The sequence below is a fragment of the Caretta caretta genome, chromosome 4, assembly GCF_965140235.1.
Source record: "Caretta caretta isolate rCarCar2 chromosome 4, rCarCar1.hap1, whole genome shotgun sequence".
Taxonomy (NCBI): Eukaryota; Metazoa; Chordata; order Testudines; family Cheloniidae; genus Caretta; species Caretta caretta.
The window spans coordinates 129,897,647-129,922,880 of NC_134209.1; the positions used below are offsets into that span (position 1 = coordinate 129,897,647).

General features: G+C 42.0%; 1 protein-coding gene across 5 annotated transcripts in view; it reads left to right on the top strand.

Annotated features, from left to right (window-relative positions):
* Positions 1-25,234, top strand: part of SORCS2 (sortilin related VPS10 domain containing receptor 2) — an 843,749-nt gene that overhangs the window by 488,350 nt on the left and 330,165 nt on the right. For all 5 annotated transcript variants that reach the window (XM_048848940.2, XM_075128050.1, XM_075128051.1 and 2 more), the window contains exon 3: positions 9,152-9,251. In XM_048848940.2, the coding sequence (XP_048704897.2) occupies positions 9,152-9,251 (100 nt within the window). The remainder of the gene's footprint in view (positions 1-9,151; positions 9,252-25,234) is intronic.

A 25,234-nucleotide genomic window follows, 5' to 3' on the forward strand; every position in this document is an offset into this window, starting at 1 on the left:
TAATATTGAGTGGTTATTATGTGAGTCCTCAGTGTAGAATGTATATAACTATACTTATTCTAGTATACTACTTCTAGTACTAATTCTAGCCCAAATGGGGTCGTTCCCAACTTTAGAGTTGTTCAGATCTCTGGTTTGGTGAAGGCCCATCTCTAGACTTCTTGGTAGCTTTTCCTAGATATTGCTGGAGCTCACATCAATACACCTGTCATAAGTTAAAAATACACTGTGCTGTCCTTGCTGTAATCCTATTATTTCCTTTAAATGAGTGTTATTTCAACATGGTGTTATTACTGAGAGAGGTGATTTTTCTTTAAGAAAACCCATCCGGGAGAATGGCATATATTTCAGTGGGGACATACACTTTTAAAGCAGTCAGTACTATCTCTGTGGCCTGTCAGAAAAAGGTTGTTGCTGGTGCCTGAGTTTGTACATGAGTAATAATGCAGTTCTGAAAATCTGGTGGCTTTATCTCTGCTTCTATGTCTTGAATGGAACGTGCCTTGAATGCTGAAGGCTTTTGTGCTTTTGATTCCTGAATCCCACTTCATTAAGTTGTGCTGCATTAAAAAAAAGTGTGTGTGTGTTTGTGGGAAATTCATACCCTTTAGCACAGATGGACAGGGAGCAGTGATTTATAAGGCATCCAGAATTTGCTGCTTATGCTGGAATTTCTCACTGAAAGCTAAACATGTTATCTGCAGTGTTCCTGAGAGCAGCAGCTCAGGCCTGATCTAAGAAATCAGTTGAGTTAATCCTTCACAGCTTCTCACTGTGGCTTGTAAAGTTCCTGTCCCTTGGTAAAGCAAAAGCAGAAATCACATCCAGTACAAATAAGCAACACTTATCTGTGTAACACTTTTAAAAATCCTTCTTCACTCTTTGCGCCAGTTGAACACATGGGCATTTTAAACTAATTTGTGTCCTTGAAACACCTACTTCACGGGTTTTAGAAAGGAGAGAGAGCTCAGGGGAATTTATCTGGCATGGTAAGCATAGTTATTTTTTTCTGGCTCCAGAATTCTTTTGAGCTTTTGGATCATCAGCAATTTCCAGCTGCAGACTCCACCCAACCTATCCCCACCAAAGACATCTGAGTAGCTTTTTAAAGTAATGTTACATGTCTCTCTAGATGGGGGATCAAAATGTTCAATATATTTGAAAACATTAAAATCAGGAATGTTACATGTCTCTTTACTGGTGCGTTTTCATAGGCATGCAAAATCCCTAGAATAGCGACACTGGTCTGAGCTCAGTTTAACAAACAAACAAAGAAAAAATCTATTTGTTACTGGAAGAGGGTTTTCTTCCCTCAAAACAGCTTCCCTCCCTCCTGGAGGTAGGAACCACACAGTCTTCAGCTTTCCAGAGTTACTTCCAGAGGTGGGGTCCTTCCCATCTGGAAAAGCTACATCTGCTAGGATCTATATGTGTAACAGGAAATCCTTTCCTCACTACACACTGAAAAATGACAGCTGTTTGCATATGCGAAGTCCTTTTAAACTTGAAACTTCCCTAAAATGATCAAAGTTGGACATTCTATTTGCCATGCTGCCTCCAGCTTCAGCGTTTGCGCAAATAATCTTCGTCAGGTACTTAAGTCAGTGGAGACTGATGGCTTCTCAACACTTCCGAAGAGCAGGTCCGTTCCTTGCAGAATCATATAACATGGTTATACACAATAATTTGTGCTTATTTTGCTCGGGATATTGCAGGTGCAAAATTAGAAGCTGGGTTGGGATGTATGGACAAGAAAGGTAGGGCTAGCCCTGCCTCTTTGACCCCGTCAATCTTGACTGATAGAGAGGAGGCCTTCAAAAGGGAGGAAGTTGCAGTCCCCACCCAGGGGTGCACGAGGAAGATTGCCCTAAGCAGCAGACTGCAGGAGTGACTCCTGAACCCGGAGAGGGAACTCCTAGCCAGGGGACCTGAAACCCGACCCTGAGGAGAGTACAGCGGACTCCCAGGGTAAGATGGACAGGTTGAGTCTGACTCAGAGTCCAGCCCAAGTGGTTGCCTAATTCCCCTCTATGCTGGTGCTGGATCATTGGCAGGCAGCACTGTAGATTCATTGATCCCCCTCTTTGCTGGGAACATAGGGAGGGAATACCCCTGAATATGTCAGGGCTTGTGGCTTTCATTTTGATCCCCCATCTGGAGAGACTTAAGAAGGCCCACAAAGGGCAGCGCACCTCCCGGAAATAGTAAGGAAGTGAGGCCTGTGAGGGAACACCCAGGGTAGGTAACTGGACGTGGTCATAGAATCATAGAATATCAGGGTTGGAAGGGACCTCAGGAGGTCATCTAGTCCAACCCACTGCTCAAAGCAGGACCGATCGCCAATTAAATCATCCCAGCCAGGGCTTTGTCAAGCCTGACCTTAAAAACTTCTAAGGAAGGAGATTCCACCACCTCCCGAGGTAACGCATTCCAGTGTTTCACCACCCTCCTAGTGAAAAAGTTTTTCCTAATATCCAACCTAAATCTCCCCCACTGCAACTTGAGACCATTACTCCTTGTTCTGTCATCTGCTACCACTGAGAACAGTCTAGAGCCATCCTCTTTGGAACCCCCTTTCAGGTAGTTGAAAGCAGCTATCAAATCCCCCCCATTCTTCTTTTCCGCAGACTAAACAATCCCAGTTCCCTCAGCCCCAGTTCCAGTCCCCTAGTCATTTTTGTTGCCCTCCGCTGGACGCTTTCCAATTTTTCCACATCCTTCTTTTAGTGTGGAGCCCAAAACTGGACACAGTACTCCAGATGAGGCCTCACCAATGTCGAATAGAGGGGAACGATCACGTCCCTCGATTTGCTGGCAATGCCTCTAGGTATACATCGCAAAATGCTATTGGCCTTCTTGGCAACAAGGGCACACTGTTGACTCATATCCAGCTTCTTGTCCACTGTAACCCCTAGGTCCTTTTCTGCAGAACTGCTGCCGCGCTGTTCGGTCCCTAGTCTGTAGCGGTGCATGGGATTCTTCCGTCCTAAGTGTAGAACTCTGCACTTGTCCTTGTTGAACCTCATCAGATTTCTTTTGGCCCAATCCTCTAATTTGTCTAGGTCCCTCTGTATCCTATCCCTACCCTCCAGAGTATCTTTCTCTCCTCCCAGTTTAGTGTCATCTGCAAACTTGCTGAGGGTGCAATCCACACAGCCCTCCAGATCATTCATGAAGGTATCGAAGAAAACCGGCCCCAGGACTAACTCTTGGGGCACTCCGCTTGATACTGGCTGCCAACTAGACATGGAGCCACCGATCACCACCCCTTGAGCACGACAATCCAGCCAACGTTCTACCCACCTTATAGTGCATTCATCCAGCCCATACTTCTTTAACTTGCTGGCAAGAATACTGTGGGAGACAGTGTCAAAAGCTTTGCTAAAGTCAAGGAACAACACGTCCACTGCTTTCCCTTCATCCACAGAACCAGTTATCTCGTCATAGAAGGCAATTAGATTAGTCAGGCATGACTTGCCCTTGGTGAATCCATGCTGACTGTTCCTGATCACTTTCCTCTCCTCTAAGTGCTTCAGAATTGATTCCTTGAGGACCTGCTCCATGATTTTTCCAGGGACTGAGGTGAGGCTGACAGGCCTGTAGTTCCCAGGATCCTCCTCCTTCCCTTTTTTAAAGATGGGCACTACATTAGCCTTTTTCCAGTCGTCCGGGACTTCCCCCGATCGCCATGAGTTTTCAAAGATAATGGCCAATGGCTCTGCAATCACATCTGCCAACTCCTTTAGCACTCTCGGATGCAACGCATCCGGCCCCATGGACTTGTGCACGTCCAGCTTTTCTAAATAGTCCCGAACCACTTCTTTCTCTAGGGGAGGAACCACTGATGACTCTGTTACAGGATCTCTTTGAAATTTGGCTTGGTAGTTTTTGTGACTGATTCTGTGAATCATTAAGCTACAGATGGTGCTTAATATATTGACAGTTCACCTCCATAAATAGAGGACAGAAGAGAACTGGAATTTCAGACTTCGGTGTTAAGCAAGTGCAACTTTAACATAAGTAGAGTTACACAGGCAAGCACCAATTCTGAATTTTTACCGTTACATATATTTTGTTGTTAACTAGTAATGAGCCTACTTAAAAAGGAGTGATATGCAGAAGAGCTATTTGAAAATTTTTGCATTATTTTTTGTCAAAAATGGCCTTTTAAAAAAAATCAAACATTGTTTTTTAAAAGAAGAAGTCTATGTTGGAAATTTTCCATTATTTGCAAAATTTTCCATGATATCTTTTAACAGTTATTTTCCAAAATCATGTTAACATTCTTAACCCATGTTTTGTTTACTGAAAATGAGTTTATTGATGAGCAGATGGTTTTAATAATTTTCTTAGATCAGGCCTGAGTGCTCTCAGGAACGCTGCAGTTACCATTTTTAGCCTTCAGTGACAAAATCCAGCATAAGCAGCAAGTTCTGGATGTCCTGTAAGTCACTGCTCCCTGTCCCTCCATCTGTATTTTTATAAGCTATCATATGCAGGTGGCATGTCCATTATGATAATGGCGTGCCTATTATTTTAATAGTCTGTAAATCTATTCATTTTTTTAAAAAGCCATCAAACTCATTGATGGCAAACTTATTTCAAATAAGATGCTCCTAAATGTCACTTGGAACTTTGGGAGAATCCAAATATGTCCTAGTAATACTTTGTAGTTGACATATTCAGTCACTTTCTGAGGACAAAATTTCCCTGGCGAGCAACTATGGGGCATATCCTCAGCTAGTGTAAATTGTCATAGTTCCATTGAAATCAAGATGAAGGTAGGTTGATTCACTGAAGACAGCAGGAGATGTTGGGTTCTCCATGGATTCTACTGGCTTTCTTTACAATTTCGTTTGCCCCAGAAATAGTTGTCCAAAGAGAGAAGACCTTCATGTGGAACTTGACTGCTCTTCCATATATGAATGAGAATCCATCTGAATCTGCTGGTATAGTGGAAGGATGTTGAAGTGCGGAAGAATAACAGAGCTTGGGTAGAGTGACAAGGTGACTGGTGTGGTGAAAGAAGGCTGTGGTAAGGATAGGGAACTGGATTCTGCTTAGTGAAGAGAGGAAGGATGTCACTATAAGTACGCTGCAGCTGGAAGGACAGAGAGAGTATGACTTGATGGTATTGCATGGGAGGGAGGACAGTAAGAAGTTTAACCTTGCACTGTAATCTTCCTGAATATAAACTTGTCCAATTTGTGCATGTTGGAACACATGCTCTGATTTTGTCATGTGATCTGCTCTCCCTGGACTGTAGAAATTCCAGTTGTTGACAGATTCGGACAGAAGATCCTCATTTTTCCTTGAACCATTTGTGCTGGCAAATGTGAATGCTGTTCAGGTCATAAGGTATGCTGATATTCCTTCTCCCCTCCAGGCAGAGTTCCAAATAAACTTTGTGGATACAGCAAGAGCCCTTAACACAACACCTCTGCCAATCTGGACCCTTCTGCTTGGGCACAGTACAGATATTAAGATGAATTTAGACCATACATCTGCTTGAAACTCTTCTTCTCTGATTTTTTCACAGCTAGTGTGTCCCAGAAAATACAAGAATTTGACTGTTTAAAATGATCTTGCCTTAGTCTGGAAATAGCTCAGAAGTCATAACCTCCTTGTAGGGAGCCAGGGTGGCTTCCCTCCGAACCAGAGGGTAAAGAGCCACCCTCTCAGCCTGAGTGGGCGGGGCCAGACCAAGCTTATGCCAATCCCCGGAAGGGGAGGAGTGGGACAGGAAGTACAAAGGGCGGGGCCCGTTGCCCAGTGAGGAGAGCACCAGGGAGGGAGACAGACACAGGCTGTTGGCTGCTCCCTCGCGATCCTGCTCCCGACCCAGGGGAGGCCCTGGGCCAGGAGGAACCTGACTGGGAGGAAGGCCTGGGGCGACCAGGACTGCCAGCTGCTGAGTACCCGGAGGACCTGGAAGGGTTTAGTTGTAGCCCGCGCCAGCGTGAGTCCGACACAGAGGGGGAGCTGGAGCTGCCAGCAGCGGAATACCCGGATGAGCTGGAGGGACCGGAGAGACCCACTTGAGAGACTAGGGAGGAAGTAGCCCAGGGGCAGAACTGCACCGTGTGGTGGGTGTGTTTGGTCAGTGGGCGTGGATGGCACCCCGCTGACCGAGCGGTGGGACCTTTGGCCCCCGCCACTGTCAGGGCCCTGGGCTGGAACGCAGTGGAGTTGGGTGGGCCTGCGTTCCCCTACCCCGGCCAACCTGCCTTGGGTAGCAGAACTGTGCGCAGCAGACTCGTGCCGGCGCTCCCCTGCCTGAGGGGCGTGCGGCAGACTCGTGCCGGCGCTCCCCTGCCTGAGGGGCGCGCGGCAGACTCCGGCCAGCACACCTTTCCCGCTAATTCCCCAGTGCCCAAAAGGTGTGACTAAGGCCCGCTGGTGGGACCATAACTCTCCATCTCCCCCTAGGGGCTTGGAGGACCGATTGAAACCTGTCACACTCCTCTTTTATGACAACTTTATTCACTTAATTCAGGTCTTTTATTCTGAGTAGTGAGACTAAGCGGGAATATTTGGACAAGTATCTTTGAAATGGGCTATCTTCCTTGTTCTTCTCTGCCTGGATCATTCAGTTGTTACCTTGATACAAATGCAGACATAGTTCCTCCTGAGTTGGTACTCTCTGATGGCTCTTTTGCAGGAATCTTGGAACCATCTCTCTATGAAAATTGGAGAATTTTAAAAGAATTTTGTCATGAACTTGCCCCTGGGCAAGTCAGTGGCCTGGCATTCCTTTCCCTACAGAATGCACTAGTTCCCCATCTATGACTTGCATTTGGTTCTGTATAATTTCAGTATGCCTGCTTGATGCCAGCAGGTTTTAGTTGTAACTTTAATTACTGTTTTGTCCATCACCTCAACCAAATTAGGTTTAGAGTCTGTCCATTCTTATTTTTTTCCGTATTTTAGTTAGACTGACGCAATATAAAACAGTATGGTCACTATGTATTTGATTTCTACGTAATTGTTTGTCCAAGCGTGAATTGCTCAGATTACATTTATTTTATAAATACATCATTGTATAGTGGCAGGTTATGCAACACTGTACAATGAAAGGATCAAAGCCACACAGAAATCACTATAAAAATATATAAACCTGAAATTTGATCCCAAAGCAATGTCAATATATGCATGAGGGTGCTGAGTATGTGTGCATGTGCAGAAGCCTAGATCAGTCAGTATAAATCCATAACATGTAACAGTCCCTGCCTTACTTTTTTTCTGGGTTGGTGAAGAGAGAAGGGAATTAATGGAAATGTCCTGTTGGTTGTTTCCATGGGCAAGATCCTGGCCCATGACTTCATCCCTTTTATGCCAGTGCAAAGAAAACAGAAAGCTGCCCTAAGCTATGTATTTTTCTGATTGAGGGGAATCTCTGGGTGGTGAAAAATGGGCATCGCTGCTCTGTATGAGCTACTCCCCATTCCCCAGCATCAGAAACATCCCTCGCTGGACTAGGGCATGACCAGGGTAGAAGGAGCTATGGCTAAACCATGCAGTGCTCTGGACATTTCACAGCAAAGGGGTCCCAAGAGGACCATTCTAACTGGTGTAATTTCAAGCAACGCTTAAGCTTTGAGCTACCCTTTGGAGATACAATCAAGGAGCTCCTGGGCTCTTTGCTCAGTTTTTACTCTTGCTGTATTCGGTCAAGTTCCCATTGTCTTTAGTGATATGGAGTAAGTGACAATAGAGAGAGCTGATCAACAGGAAAACAGCAGAATGCAAGGAATCAAATAATCTTGCTGAATTTTCTTTCAAATTGTTCCATTGGGAGATAGGATTTATTTCTGCCCCCAAGTCACAGGGGCTTGCACATAAACCCAACTGGCTCCTCTAGAATCGTCTGGGGGCGAGAGTTATCCATGTGAGGCAAGTGCCCCCTATGGCCTGAACTCCTTTGAGCTGCACTGATCGGGCTTCCTCAGAGGGGAAAATCCCAAATACGGAGGGTCATGTGGCACAACTGAACCATGAATGAGGAATACAGGATTTGGTCCAGGATGTTTAGGGTTCAGGTTTTTAGCTTATAGATTTGATAAATTGTTTGCTTTGTTCAGTAACTGCAGTGATACGTACTTAAAATAGTCACAAAGGTTTGACTAATTGTAGTTCTTCCATGAAAACAAGGCTATGCGTGCACGCTACCTTTAGCTGTAGCACACATGTGTAGTTTTGTGCTTAAAACCTGTTGGAGGTCAAGCATTTGCTTTGCTGTTTAAGTCTCAGTACTGCACTGATGATCTGAAAAAGAAACAGATGTGTGGATGTCTTCAGTAAAGATAGTTTCATAGTAAGTCTACTTTCAGTCTTACACATCTTGTGCTAAATCCTTCTCCCACTGAGTGCACACACTCCCTCTGAAATCAGCTTCTTTCAGTAAATTCATGGTGAGCAGGATTTAGCCTCTTTAAATACACCCTAGGTAAATAACCTGAGGCCATTAGTACTGCAGTGGAGGCCTCTGGTACTGCAATGATGATAAGCATTTTCACAGGTTTATCTAAAAATATCAGTGCCAATTTCATAGAATCATAGAATATTAGGGTTGGAAGAGACTTCAGGGGGTCATCTAGTCCAATCCCCTGCTCAAAGCAGGACCAACGCCAACTAAATCATCCCAGCCAAGGCTTTGTGAAGCGGGCCTTAAAAATCTCTAAGGATGGAGATTCCACCATCTCCCTAGGTAACCCATTCCAGTGCTTTACCATTCTCCTAGTGAAATAGTGTTTCCTAATATCCAACCTAGACCCCCCCCGCTACAACTTGAGACCATTGCTTCTTCTTTATCTGCTTGTGGTCATGGACGTGTACTGAAGTCATAACAATTCCTGTGGTTTTGTATGTGTTTTACATCTGTGACTGTAAGCATATTGTATAGCATCAGTACAACTCTATCACTTTGTAGAATTGGATAATACAGAGAGGCCAAAATTTTTTCTCAAGCCTTGAGCATTGCTTGATAGTTGCAAGTCCATTCTACTACCTAATGACCTAACAACATAGAAAACTAAATTGCTGGTATGGAAGCATCAAAAGTAGATACCTGGTGTAACAAAGTACATTTCAGAGATGGTTGAAATACTGGGGCCTTTGGGAAGCACTTATAGCTGTTCAATGTTTCTTTCAGGTCATCGGATTTTGGGACATTATATACAAAGCTGAATCTGCAGCCCGGGATTACAACAGTCATTGACAATTTCTACATTTGTCCCACCAACAAAAAAAAGGTATGTGGCAAGAAAGTATTCCTCTTTCCTAGAGATCCAGTAGCTCAGGCTAGAAAACTCTCACAGAGGAGTTAAGACTCCAGTAATTAGTTCAGTAAAGCACATTCTCCAGAGCTAAAATATAAAGGAGTAATTTTCACAAACATGTTGATGAACTTCAGTAGAACTGTGACCTCTGGAAATGGGATATACATTTTAGAGGGACAATGCCAAGCAATGATGATCTTATGATCTTTCAATTTTTAGAATATCTGTGTGGACAAAAACTGTGGGCAGGCCCAGGGGTGAGTGTAGTCTGTGAGGCCATTGATTAAGGAGTGGGGTTCAGACCCCAGAAACTGTAGTTCCTCTGAGACCCACGCAAATCTTGTAATCCACTGTAGATAAATGACCATCTCTTCATAGGGTCTGTCCTGCTGCATCAGCTTCGGGGCCTCCTGACTCCATCTGGCCTCCCTGGCAGGGCGGCTGCATTGGAGCTGTACTGCCCGATCCTCCCTTCCCTGCAGCTTCCTCTGGAGCTCACATTGAGAGGGTTCTGCTACACTAAGGTTGGTGTAGCTGAGCTGGCTACAGGCCCTATTCCCCCTGCCTCATTCTATGCACAGATTCTCAGCTTTTTTGCAGTTCTTTGGTGAGGTCTAAGGCTGGGCTGAGCTGGTGCTGTGGAAATGGTTGACAATCCCTCCACTGGGGAAGAAGATGGAAATTCTCATGCTGAGCTTCAGGGAATGATCTTACATCACTGAAAAGATATATTTTTTAAACTTTTATTTAAAAATTCCCCTGCTCTGTTGGTGACCCCAGTAGCATTTAGGTTAGTGCATGAAGAACTGAAGTGAAATGAACTATAAACAAAGGTGAATTTGACCAGTTAAATGTGGCTGCCTGTGATGAATGGAAAATAGAATGCAAAGAAACATGGTATTTATAAAAAAAATTTTTTACAATTCTTGCTGTTTTAATTATGTAAAGTATTGTAAATAATAAGTGCAATAAGACATTTATGAATAAAGAATTTTATCTTGAAAAGTTCCTTTCAACCACAGGGTAAAGTAGGAGAATTGATTTCATGCAGGGTCCATTGATTAGACAGACAATTTTAGCTGTAGTTATCTATTTGTTCTGCCTAATCAAAAATCAGTGATAAACTCAAGGAACCTGCCTGGGTGATTAAGTGCTGTTTTTATTTCTCCTGGTATTGTGGTTGGAGTCTCCGTGACCTACTGAAGCAGTAGACGAGTTAGATAATATATATTTAATCTGCTGCAAAGCTGGTAACAATTTTCTTATTCATCAAAGTGGATCTACCACCAGGCACAAAATTGTTTCTGAGCAGCATGCATCTCAGAGTTGGGCTCTGCAGATTATTTCAGGGCCAAAAAGAAATAATAAATAATAATAAACAAAACTTATTCATGTAATTTTCTGGAATGAAGACAAAAGGATGAGGCAGGATGGGAAACCTATGGAAAATTCTGCACAGCTCAGCCAGCTAATGTGTTCTACATGAAATTAAAACCTGCACAGGCTTGCGGGGATCAAGGATAATGTAAATCTGCCAGTTTGGAGGGAAAAAAAGAAAGAAAATGAATAGTGGTTGCAGGATTGCTGCTGAATTTCATGAACAAAGGACATTCTGATACATAGAAAAATGGCACATTAACCCAAACTCAGAAAAATCTGATTTATGTTCAGGGTAACTCAAAGTACTTAGCACTTAGCGCAAAGACCCTCTTTAGCAGTTTAATGCTATATTAGAATTCAGCTCTTAAATTCATTTCATTTTGGTCCTCTATGAATGTGCTATTTGATGCTCTGTACTTTGCTCTTAAGATGTCAACCTACTTTAAACATAAAAAATTCCTTACATTTTAGTGCCTGTTAAAGGTGCCAGAGTGAACATTTCTAGAAATAAGTCCTTCTTGGTACAGGCATAATACAAGCTGCGGAATAAAGCTGCTCTGCTAATATACTTCAGAACTGGCTTGGAGGAACCACACTGATAAGGAATTCAGTCTCCATGCAAAAAAATACCAGAGGCAGCCATGCCAGCCATCATGATAGTAGCTTTTGTGGTGAATGGTGCTTGACTAAGACCACCAATTTGTTTCACAAAGGCCATTTGGAAAGGATGGCACATTCATCCCAGTCTGGTTGGTCCAGCATCCCACTGCCAAAATCCTGAGCCACTGAACTGATCAGGAGGCAGCCATAGCTCAGCTGCAAAGTGTTGAAGAGCACAAGACCTAGAGGCTATCCCTTGTTGTCTGCAGTACTCCTGGCTCAAGAGGGAGCACGTGTGGATGGGGCAAGCCACTGGCCTCTCCCCTATGCAAAGTCTGGCACCTGCTGAGGGACTTGTTACAATTGTTTTAGAAATAACATGAAATTGCTAGTTTTCTCCTCTATTCCTGGAGTCATCCACAGACACAGTATGCCTGATCTTCCTCTCACACTGATTTAGTTCCATGGATTTAAATAAAAAAAATTCTATTTTTTGCTTCTCTATAAGGTCTCAGTCTTGCAAGGTGCAAAGCATACTGGCCCCAGTCTGGCAAAGGACTTACATATATGCTTAAATTTAAGAACAAGCAGTCACATACTCCCATTCGGCATTTGGAGGATGAAAATGCATCCAAAGAAGCAGAGGCAAAAAATGTGTGCAGGGTTTTTGCATATTAATTATCACAATTTTAATTCTATTCCACATCATCCTTAGAGAGTAATGAATGATATTTCTTATATAATTCTCATAATCAATATCAATTTTCTTGTGCAACTGAATGATTTTCTGTGGTAAAGAATCTGGAAGGCAACTCTTTTACAGCTGGCTGGAGAGGTATGCAAACGGTGGGGAAGCTTTTAAAATAGAATGCAACCAGGTCAATGTGAAAAGTGGCAAAAGGCTGTGGTTTAGTTCAAGGTTTTGGCTGAGTTTATCTATCTGCACTAATATGCAAACTCCTAACTTGAATAAGAGTTTCATTGAATGTACTTGGCACATTCACTAGCTATCATGCTGTACAATCCAATGGACTGAAAAGTGCAGTTTACAGAATGAATCTGAAACTGTACTGAAAATATTCAATCCCTGGGGGCTGCACAGGTTTGCATTTTTCTAAGAAGACCAGTTGTGGAAAAGTGACAGTTCTTACCTCTCTAACCCAGTGTTTTCAGCAGGGGTTCTCGCAACAAAATTTTTGGTGGCCTCAGAGGGTGGCCACCAACTCTTGCTGGTGGCCTCTCTGACAATTTTTTCCTAAAATACTTAATTAACTTTAGGAAAAACAAACAAATAAGCACATATACATGTCCAAATCATTGTAATTTATTTATGTAGGGGTTTTTTTCAGACTCAGTGATAAAAATAGTGTACAGTTGTCTCTATTCTTTACTGAATATAAAATAGAAACATAAATAAGGCACTTCGCATGTTTTGATTTTTTTTTTTTTAGATTGCTAGGTAGGAAGTCTGCTACTGTGAAAAGTGATATTTTTATATTTGTTAATATCACTTTTCACAGCAGCCTTACTCAGCGCCGGCATGCTGGGGGACAAATTAAGCCCTGGATGATGAGGTGGGTAAGGAGGTGGGGGGTCAGGAGCAATGGGGGGCTGGAGGAGGCAGCGAGGGTTGAGGTGATGACAGAGGATGAGTCCAGGGATGGAGCCCAAAACCCTGCAGCTGCGGGACAGAGCCTGTTGCCGCATGGCTAGAGCCTGCCGCCCACCACCCCAGGCTGGAAGCCTGAAGCTCACTGCCTCTGGGAAGGTGGGGAACTCACATTGGTTGCCTGCTCCTACAGTGTTTCTGGCTTCAGACAGGGGTCGGGACCAACCCCTGCAGGCAGCCCCAGGGAAGGAGCCTCTGCTTTGCCCCCCACCCCACCCCGGGCCTGAAGCACCATCCAGGAGTCTGTGGCCACAAGAAGAGCCCCTTGTGCCCACGTTTGAGAAACACTGGTTTACAGTGTTAAAAGTTCACATAATTATATTTCCTTTTATTAAGAAGCATATTTGTAAATGCAAATGTTACATTGTTAGAATCGTGTTATTTTCACCAGCTGCATGGAAAAGGGATTACGTAACAGAATCAATTACAGGATAAACTGATGGGTAGACTTCAGACCACACAGTGGAGGAGAACAAATCCCTTCAGAAAGCCATGGTGGGTCCTTGCTCGGGAGGGAGAGGGCTAAGTAGGATGTTGGTCCTTTTCTGTGTAGCCATCTTATGCATCTGCAAATTATTTCTGTTGCCCACTGTGTGTGGGATCAAAGGAGGGGCCAGGAAGGCCCCACATGAAGTGACATATCTCACCCCCTTAAACCTCCTCCCAGACAAAAAGCTTGTGCACTAGCCAATGGAAAACTGAGGAAGCATTAATGCTTGCTCCACACACTGTGACACCCCCTTCAACTCAGGAGAAACCTGCAGCAAATGACAGCAAAGATATTGGTCCTATCGTGCTGATATGGTTGAGGAGAGGCTGCAGATGAATGATGAGGGAGAGTGGACCTGTGCAACTAGCCTGGCATTAATTTGTTCATTTTGATGCACTTATGCACAGGACAGCCTTTGAACTGACCCGTGACATCAAATAGTCTTACGAGTTCACCACATCAGGGCTTATCCTAATCTATGGTGGGCTGCACATATGTCCACTGACCTTGAATTTTCTTACATTTTAAATAATGGAACTAATTTAATTGTCTGCTCTCTTCTGCTAATATTGCCTGTAGAAAACGGGTGCAGGCATCCTTGAATTATACATGCACTACAGAAAAATGGAGTCTGATCTGTGGCCTTCTATTCCTTGAAATAATAAGGTATGACTGTGGATTGGAAGTGATGTGATCGAGCCACCCAATGCCTGTATTATATAGAATCAACCTTTCAGTCAACTAAAAAGGAAACCTTTCACGTGGAAGGGGATTAGTTATAGAGTAATAGGGATGGTAATTACATACCAGTTTCACTGAGATAAATTACAAGTGATAATGCATAGTATGAAATTGTGATTGGGATGTGTGCTGGGTTTTTTAAAGACAAATTTAGTTCACCCCTGGATAGTGTTTGTAGTTTCTAGAATTAATGTCCTTGGGATTTTATGGGGAGAATCCTTACAGATTTTGCTCTGAACATACTTTAAATGTACATTTGACAAATATTTTTGACTCCCAATGCTCCAGATGTTATGGATGTGCTAAAGGAGCACTTACGCAACATAAGGAATGTAAGTCTTGTTCATATTAGAGAAAAATAGACATTCTCTGTGGCTGTGTTGATTTATTAGTAAAATGGGCTGAACAGCTAAGCTTCCTATTTGCTATGCTAATCAATAACTTCACATTTTCCAAATCTAAACAGTACATTAACAGGCAAAACCTACATGCCTGATGAACCACACAGAAACCTTGATGTAATAAGGAGGAAGTGGGCTATCTGTATAATAGTTAGATTGATGGTACTTTAAAATTAGCTTAAGTATAAAATATACACCATAGAGAAGGGAAATCTCCCATGGAGATAACACTTCCCTAGTCAGAAGAATGGTTTGAGACATTTTTGCAACCATTTGAAGATAAATATAGGGGTGCCACATTTTGCCATTTGTCTTGCAGGGCAAAATAATTGACAATGAAACTTCCATGAGGCCACCTTTTGTAAGTAACTTTTTGTCTTAAAGAGACCACTCCAGAATATGTCCAAACATGTCAAGTAGAATTCGGCTCCCCCTTTGTTAGAGACAATTTCCGTTAAGCAGGCTTTTTCTGTCTGTTCCCTAAGTGGTTGCTTAAGATAGGTTTTGCTGTATTTGCGGTGAGGCTGAGTTGTGATGTTCTGACATTTGCATCTACATGTTGTGATGCTGCATCAGTGCATAATAGTGTTGCACCCACTAGTGGTGATACCATGTCAGTATGTGATAGTCTACTCACATCCAGATACTGATGCAACATCATTATGTCATGTTGCTGTGAAACTTGAACTCAGTGCTGATTGGTCTATAGCTTCCAGGACAGTGTATTGCCTATAAACTTGGAATTCATTCAACTGGTACAGATGAATACTACTAATTGGTTTACTGTAGGAGACTACTCCCATCAAGTAGATAGAATTAAGAGTCAGTGAGGGGACTGAGAGTCAGCAGTCATAGAATCATAGAATATCAGAGTTGGAAGGGACTTCAGGAGGTCATCTAGTCCAACCCCCTGCTCAAAGCAGGACCAATCCCCAATTTTTGGCTCAGATCCCTAAATGGCCCCCTCAAGGATTAATCTCACAACAGCCCCTATTGCATGATTAGGACGGATTAAATTTTTGTTGGTAAATGTCAATAAATGCTGATTTCACCATAGACACAAAATGATAAATATTTCCATTGAATATAATAGAAATGTACAGATGGGGAAAATGAGAAAAATGCTGCTTGAGAAAATTAGAGTCAAACTCCAGTTATTTAGACTTTTGCATTAGGCTTGTTACAAATGGACTAATGAATGAATAATAAAAATAGGTATGATTGGTTGATTTAAGAATATTATCGTTGTATATTTTGACGTGTGATGTTGACAGTTTGTTTTAATAAAGTTTAACTTTTCAAATCTCAACATTTGCCAACATTAAATAATTATTGTCTGATTCCCCCCATAATTTCCCAGAATTGTGAAAATTTAAAATAGATAAAAATAAAAAAACTTAAAAGTAAACATAGGTATCATGTGTATGCAGCATAGTTGCAGTCGTGTCAGTCCCAGGATATTAGAGGGCAAGGTGGATGAGGTAATATCTTTTATTGGAGCAGCTTATGTTGGGGAGAGAGACAAACTACACAGAGCAATTCTTCTTCTGAAGAGCTCTGTGTGGCTCTAAAGCTTGTCTGTCTCACCAACAGAACTTGGTCCAATAAAAGATATTAGCTCTCACCAGCCTTGTCTTTCTCTGGATATTATCAGTCAAATAAAATACAAATCTAGTTCTGCCAAATCTACTCATGCCATTGGAGGTTTTGCCATTGACTTCAGTGGCACCGGATTGTGTACTATGTGATTCTGGACGAGTCATGTTACTTTCCTCTGCCTCAGTTTTCCCATCCATAAAATGAGGGTAATACTTACTTTTTTAAAAAATGAAAACTGCTATATAAATACAAAGTAGTATTGTTGTTCATGACGAGGCCAGCACTCCCAAATCAATACAGTTTGTATGCGCTTTATTGTATAGTGTTAGAGAAAGAGGTTTGTCTCTTAGTGAAAATCTAATTTACAGACACTTTCTTTGCCAATCTTTTGACCTGCCACCCAAACCTAGTTTCTACCTCTCCCTGTACTGAGCTTGCAAGGCATCCCCTGTTCTTATTAGCAGGTATGGTTATTAAAACACACTAGGTTTGAGTTATTGACAGAATACGGTTCCCCTAGTACATGGAAGACTGCTTTTTGAAAAAGATAGCATAAACCTTATTTTGATTTAACTTCCATTCAATTTAGCAAAGCCAGTACATGATATGATACTGGTGAATTATATGTGGCAATGAGTGAGTTGTAGACTGTCATGAATTGTTTGTGGATTTATCGTGGCATGTGGGATAATTACTTCTTAAGGTCAAGGAGTGGTGTAGGCAGAATGGGTTAATATTTGAACAGACAGTCTTGTATTATTAGTGTATCCTATAATTTCTTTGACGTTTAACTTGGAGAGCTCAATTGATTTCTGAAGCTGACCTTTTGCAGTGACATGTAACTTCTGCATTCTCCTGGTCTTTGCTTTGTTCCTTGTTAAAGAGATATAGTCCCTCCCTTTCCTTTGCATGCTTAATATATGTTGTTTGGTTTTATTTTTACAAATTTCCTTCCTGAACACAGCACAAATGCAGAATAAAAATGTAATTCACAGTAGTTAAGTGAAAAATAAAAAGTCTAATTTGTGGAAATACAACATAGGAGACTTAATTGAAAAAGGAAAAGAACTTTGATCAAGTGCTAGGAGATCATTGTGCATATAATTCTGCATTTGAAAGACATCCATTTCGCTCCTGGTATTTTTGGGAAGTGAAGGAATCCAACTGTCGTATTTTCAGCAAGACTTTATTTCCCATTATGTCAAGTAGGGGCTTTCTGAGTAGAGCAATAGAAATTGTCGGTCAAAGACATCTAGGAGAACTAAGAAGGAACATTTGAAGCTATTCCAAGAAACTGAGGCAGTAAGTATTACTCGATGAATGGTTGGGGAGAGATAGGTAGTAACTGGAAAATGTAGAGTGTTCATTTGGAATTGGGACTTTATCAGGTTTGGGGCAATTTGCAACATTCAGATACAGGTTCTCATTTCAAAGCTCTTCAACCTAAAATTCAGAGATGATCAAATCTGGGTTTTTTTGGCTCAGGCCCCATGTCTGAATCAGGGTTTTATGGCACAGAAACATCTAAGGTACCTGTGAAGTACAGCGCTGCCTAGTTTTTGGATGAGGGGTGTTGACTTTCTCCTAGACATTCCCCTCTCTCACAGCCGGCCCACCCTTTGGTGGTCTGTCCTTTCAGTGACTCAGCCCTCCAGCCAGGTTGTGCTTGCTCCGTCCCGTTTGGGGTATGCATAAAGGGTCCACAATCAGGGAAGTCTTCAGGATCAAGTGAGGGATTCAGAGCTTCCCCCTTGGGTCAGGTCTCGTGATGTGGACTCTTGTATCTTCAGGCTCTTCCATCAATTAGGTGCCCTGCCAAGGGATAGGCTTCCATAGTGTCCCCTAATTAGGGGTTGGTAAGGGACCCCAGACCCACCTTTTCCTCCAGGCTCTGATCCAGGACCTGATGTTAGGCAGCTAAGCTCTGCACCTTGCGGTGCTATGTGATTGCCTCCCTGGATCACTTCCTACAAGCCTGCTTTTCTCCCAGGTTAAAGTAAAGAACTGAACATAAAAATAAAGTTTCTGACCTTCAAAAGCCACTAGTCCCTTCTTTGTAGGCTGGGTCAGGTCACTGTCATCAGGCCTCAGGAAGCAAGAGCTCCCATGGTGCTCCTTCTCAGGAGCTCAGAGTGCATGTCAGCTCACCTCCACTGCCTGCCTGCCACTGAGCTACTCCACTTCCCCTTTTAAAGCTCCTCTTCCAACTTGTGCAGATGCAGTGGGTCAGGGCTGCATGGGCCCTTCTTCTACAGAGTGGGGTTTGTCTATCCCTTCACAGTACCAAACAGTGTGGGTGACAGGTCACTTGCTCTCTCCTCCTTCCGATTACTCCTTCAGACCCATATTCCTTACTACATTAATCTCCTCAGCAATGATCTTTCACCTGCTCCTTAAACTGAACAGGTGGCCTGTGTTTTTAGCACATCTGTAGGAGACTGTAAATTTATTGGACTTGGAGATGTGCTGTGTATACCCCACGCTGGAGCGAGGAGAGAAGGTGAAACTAAATGTCCTGTAGGGGTGACCAGCCAGATGGTCTGCTCCACCTCACAGAACTTCTGTTACCTGTCAGATAGCTTTCTGGCCTGAAGAGGCCTGTAGATAAGACTGTTTAATTCCTTGTTTCATTTGTTTGTGATAAAGATTGACAGGATCATGCCAGGGGACTCACTGCAAAGACCTAGAGCTCAGGGAAATCTGGGTCTTTCCTGAGAAACCAGGCTGAGCTGTATAGGGACAGCGCTACCATTTCCCTTTTTAGAGTAGCAGCCGTGTTAGTCTGTATTCGCAAAAAGAAAAGGAGTACTTGTGGCACCTTAGAGACTAACAAATGTATTTGAGCATAAGGTTTTCCCCCTTAATTTCACAGCCTGATGGTGCTACAGCCCTAGGGTAGCCTTGCAAAAACAGTTAAGGATCTGGCTTAAATCTTTTGTAAGGTTCTGAGTACATCCCTGCTACAGCTGTGTAAACCCTATAATCATGGTAGCTAGAGCTATGGGAATAACCGACTTTTCAGTTTGCAGGCAATTCTGAAAAACAAATTAAGATAAATGTGTTTTGACCCAAACCAACCCCTCTTCCCCCACCCGAATTTTTGGCAAATCAAAAAGTCAGCTGGCCAGCAGCCCAGTGATTAGGATTCTTACTTAGGAGGAGGGAGATGTGGGTTCAAGTCCCTGCTCCAGAGGGGGGATTTGAACTTGGGTCTCTTACATCCAGGATGAGTGCTTTGACCAGTGGGCTAAAGATTACAAGAAGGTATCACTACCACTGCCTCTTCCAGTGTTGTGAATAGTGCCTAAATCTGCTTGTGAATCTATCCCGAAAAATTGGAATGATTCATTCTGATAAAGTCAAAGCAATTCAATGTGACAGTTCAGAAATATTTTCATTTTTGATTTAGATCGAAACAATTACTCAAAATCGACTGAAATTTGCAAAATGTTTTAATTGACCCAACTCTACATTTTTTCAGTGCATAATATATTTTGGCCAAAAAATTTCACTTGGCTCTAGAGAGAGCTTCTCTCGTGCAACATGGAGCCAAAAATTTCTGCAGAGTTCAGTATCATGGAGAATTGAATAATAATGAATAGCAGAGTTTAGGAGGGGAAGCAAGTATAGTGGCCAAGGGAGAGAGTTGCTTTCATACGATGTTTGAAGAGAGATGCAGGAAATCTGCTCCAGATGGCAGGAGCTGCAGAGGAGGAGGCTGTTGCACCAATAATGCTGAACTTGTGTGAAGGGAAAGAAAGGAGACAGATGCTAGATGAGCAGAGAGAATGGGAAGAGGATGATTAACAATCATTTAATAGTACAGTATATCAAACTGCATGCCTAAGCAGTTGAGTCACAGAGAACATAGATGAAAGTGGAGGATGAAAAATTCAGTGGTGTGTTTTTGGAAATTCTTCTGAGATAACTTTCTTGTTTAAGAGAAACCATACTCCATAAACCCATCCTTCGTGGAATATCCTCTTGTCTATATTTATTATAACAACACTCTTCCGTTGAGATAACTGCTTTTCTCTAAATATTTTAGAGAGTTTTATGAACACTTATAAAGCTTCACCATACATCTAAAGGCACGTGTTATTGTTCCCATTTTATGGACAGGGAAGCTGAAGCCAGGTGCTGTCAAGGCTTAATCAAAGTCTGGCAAGAAATAAGTGTTAGTTCTGGGAAGAATACTCAGGAGGGAGTGAAAAAACTTGTAAATGTTCTTTGGAAAAAGAATTTTAATGCTGTTCAAAAGGTCTGCAAGGACAAATTATGGTACACACGTTCCCTAGAGAGACAGAAAATAGTGTTATCATGTATTTGGAACATAGTCTTCATCATGCTGCTGCGTCTTGTATCTCTCTGAGAACCAGTGCATTTCTTCATTGTGTCACCAATAATAAAAAGGCAACGTGAATCATGAATTCCACACTTCATGCACTGTTAGCATTTTCAAATCTATCAATGTGTCAAATTCTGTTCTCTTTGCTGCAGCTGTTCCGCTGCCTCCTGCTCATGCTGACCACACAACTGCCTCCTCTCCTGGGAGCAGCGGTGCAGCAGGATTTCTTTTTCCTTTTCAGTGGTTGGCATGGGAGCGCAGTGGCAACTAGTAGTGCTTAACTCTCTGATATTAACATTTGACAGGACTGACAATACCCACCCACTGAGAACCCCCTCTGGTGTCCGGCCCCTCCACGCCCTCAGAAATGAAAATACTGTCTGAGCTCGTCAGCTGCTGCAGTCATGCTGTCACCACATGATGTTCGTGACCTTGTACAGGACCGTTAGTTGTCTGTAAATTTCACAGCTATATATTCTGGTGTTCTTGTGTGTTCCTACCAGAAATACAATGCCTGGTGACACTTGTTTTGAGGGATGCAAAGTGGCAGCGTGCTACCTGGTTTCAATGTGTTTATGCTCTGTACATATATTAAAGCAAATGCTGAATACCCTTAACTCCCATTGGCCTCAGTGGGTGTAGATGGCCTTCAACACTTTTCAGTATTAGTCCTTTAGTGCTGGGACAGGAAGAGGTCAGGAGGCTGGGGATGGCGTGCCATGTGATTGAGTGTGGGGCAATGCAACTCTGTCAAAGGTTCATCAAGAGGTAAAGCAGAATTTTTGATTTTTTCGTTATACCATATAATCATCTGGCTCTGTAATAGTGAAACAATTATCATTTTGTATGAAAGAGCCTGAGTTTCCCTCACAGAGCTTGAAACCATGTGTACCTCACGAGATCAACTCCTCTCTAAAGCAGTCCCCATTTTGGTTTGTTTTACCAGCTAAAAGTGGTCAGACTTTTCTTTCTGTGGCACTAGTGTCAAGGACTCATCACCCTTTCCTTGCTGTGTGATCTGCTTAATCTCCATGGTCCCAAAATAGTTCCTGAGTTGATACTGAGCTTGAGTCTTCTACAAGATAGCATGTATTAGTCTGTCTCCAAACTGTTGATTAGACTCCTAAGTCCCAACAACACTCACTCTCTGTCTTTCTTTTTTTCTTTTTCTTAATGTTTTTGAAACCTCCATTATCATAAAAGCGGTCTTTACACCAGGGGCAATCTGGTGACTAACTCAGAGAATTGTTAGTCAGGAGACCTGGCATCTATTTCTATGACCTTATGCAAGCCTGAATCTCTCTGAAGCCTGATTTTCCACTGCCTTGCACACTGCACATTTATATTTGTGCAAAATGGACATAAATATATTACTATATTTGATAACATTTTACACCTACCCTGACGTTAAATTATACAAAGTACAAAGCAGTGCAGAATGAGCTGCATCTGTGCCTTGGTTTCCCCACCTGTGATCCTTATATAAATGCTGAGTAGTGTTCTGATTCAATTTAAAGAGAGCTGCATATTTATAATGCATTTCTGTAGACCCATTCCTATAGTAACTGAACACCATTCTAGTATCAGGAGCATAGTAAAAATAATTATGTTGTAAATATGCTTCCCTTTTCTTAAATTTAATTCATATTTACATAACACTGCCCGTTCAGAACATGTAATAATCCTCACTTCACCCCTTTGTGGTAAATAGATGGGGAAATATTTTTATTCTTATATGGCAGATGAGGAAATTGAGAGAGAAGTTAAATGGCTTGCCCCGAATGGAACGTGGTGTATCTATAGAACTGCTTGGACCAGAATTCAGGGACGCTTGACTTTCATCAGTGTGCTAAATCCTCCAGCCCAGATTGCCTCTCCGGACATTTAAATGGAATTCAAATTTTAATTAAAATGGAAGTTCAGTTTTCCCATTCTTTTTCAAAATACACTAAATCAACATGAGGAATTATTGTGATGTGGGCTGGCTAGAGAAATGCCTGCCAGGTAGCACTGGGGAGTTCTGGAGTGTTTGTCTTGCCAAAGGCTAAAGATTTGCTCGTTGCACAAAGGGCTATGCTTCCTGTGTAACTATGACTACCGGTATCAGAACTGGATCTTTGGGAATAGAGCAAACATTTCACATGTCAATTTAAGACATTACATGCCTTGGTGTTTGTTTATTTATTTAATGCTAACATGTGGTAGGTTCATTTAAATCAGCTACATCTGTGGAACTAAAGCTTTTCACATGACATCAGTTGGATTTTACTTAGCTGTTTTAAGTCCAGTTCCTTTTGGTGCTCACAGTTTCTGCGTTACATAGGAGAGGCATGAAAAAATGACTGCACCTTTGATCGATGGTTAGATTTTTGCCACCCTGACTCCTACTGCATAGCACCTTCTCGCTCAGTGGTCCCACTGAACACCATGGGCCAGAACCTCAGCTGGTATAAATTAGCCTGGTTCCACTGAAGTCAATGGATCTATGCTGATTTACACCATCTGAGGTTTTGGCCAAATGATGATATTTCAATGCACTAAGGTACTACTCAGTGAGAGAGAAGGTGACAAAATATGGTCTAGATTAATGTGCATAGACTCTTGATTATAAGGACTGTGTTTCAGTTGCAAAGAAGGGTGTTGGGGTGGTATCTCCTTGTTTCTTGATCCTGCGTGCTGAACAATATGGGAGAGGGCACAAGTTTTCCCTTTATTCTTATTGAAAATTATGGTTTATTTCTTTCCTCATCAATCTATGGGAACCATTGTTCTGGAACTGATTGCCACTCAGCAACCTATGATGCCATTAAATACAGTATAATACCATATTAAAAATACATTGTGCTTATCTGTTGCCCTCCATCATAAGATGGCATATCATTGTACACACATTATTGAATTAATGTATCTTCATCGCATCCCTGGCATTTAGGAATAATTAATATTAATATTCTCATTTTACAGATGTGGAAACCTAAGTGACTTGTTCAAGGAAATATGTGGGAGAGATGTGAATAGAATCCAGGTTTCTTAATGCCCTTCTCTGAGTCTTAATCACAAGCCCATATTTCCTCCTCCCTAAGGAAAAGCAATAGATGGGTTAAATACAAGATGTTTCTCTAACAGTCCAAAGGGAATTACTGATTCAAGGAAGGACCCACTGATATGACAATTACTCCTAGCAGCCAGATATGTAAGAGTTCATTTCTGGAAAAGGACAGATCTCCCAATATTAGTGGCCTAGAGAAATAAAGTATAGGAAATCCTTTCAGTGGTAAAAATGAAAGCCTTATATCGGGATCAGTAAATTTTGTAGTATGGTTACTGTTTCTGGAATTTGAACAAACTTAGTACAGAGATGTAGATAAACATAAATGTTTTTAAAGATAACATATACAGGTTGTGAATAAGATTTGTTAATATTTATATGGGAAGTTACCTATGCTAATCATAAAATAAAAAATTATGAAAAATGTTCCTTCAAATGCTCAGAGGTAATGGGAGATACAGCATGTTCAGCACCTATGAATAGCTAGAAATTTATTTACATGCTAAATATGGATTTAGGAGTGTGACCAGGGTTCTGGGGGGGCCACTCTGAGATTGTGCATTTAGGGCAAACTGCAAAGAATGGGGCAGACAATCTCCCAAACTGATAGTATTCTGATTCTTAGATTCACCAAGCCAACAACAAAGCAGCTTCTGCAATACCTGACTGGTTACCCAGAAGCCAAAACACAGTTCCCTTAAAGCAACCCAGCTTTGGGCTCCCACCGAGACAGACCACGTCAAATATGATGAGGATTACTAAAAATCTTGTTCATTATATAAAAAAATCTACCAATCCCAAAGGATTGGACACATTACCTGCCAGGTTAATGTATATCTCAGATCTTACCCAAATACACACTTACAGCTAATTCTTATTAACTAAACTAAATTTTTTTTAAAAAAAGAGAGTGAGTATTGGTTAAAAGATTATTATACATACAGGTATGAATAGAGTTCTTAGGTCAGTTTCATAGTAGAGATGAAAAGAAAAGGAGTACTTGTGGCACCTTAGAGACTAACCAATTTATTTGAGCATAAGCTTTCGTGAGCTACAGCTCACTTCATCGGATGCATACTGTGGCAAGTGTAGAAGATCTTTTTATACACATAAAGCATGAAAAAATACCTCCTCCCACCCCACTCTCCTGCTGGTAATAGCTTACCTAAAGTGATCACTCTCCTTACAATGTGTATGATAATCAAGTTGGGCCATTTCCAGCACAAATCCAGGTTTTCTCACCCCCCCTCCCCCACACACACAAACCCACTCTCCTGCTGGGAATAGCTTATCTAAAGTGACCACTCTCCTTACAATGTGTATGATAATCAAGGTGGGCCATTTCCAGCACAAATCCAGGGTTTAACAAGAACGTCTGGGGGGGGGGGGGGGGGGAGGAAAAAACAAGGGGAAATAGGTTACCTTGCATAATGACTTAGCCACTCCCAGTCTCTATTCAAGCCTAAGTTAATTGTATCCAATTTGCAAATGAATTCCAATTCAACAGTTTCTCGCTGGAGTCTGGATTTGAAGTTTTTTTTGTTGTAATATAGCAACTTTCATTTCTGTAATCGTGTGACCAGAGAGATTGAAGTGTTCTCCGACTGGTTTATGAATGTTATAATTCTTGACATCTGATTTGTGTCCATTTATTCTTTTACGTAGAGACTGTCCAGTTT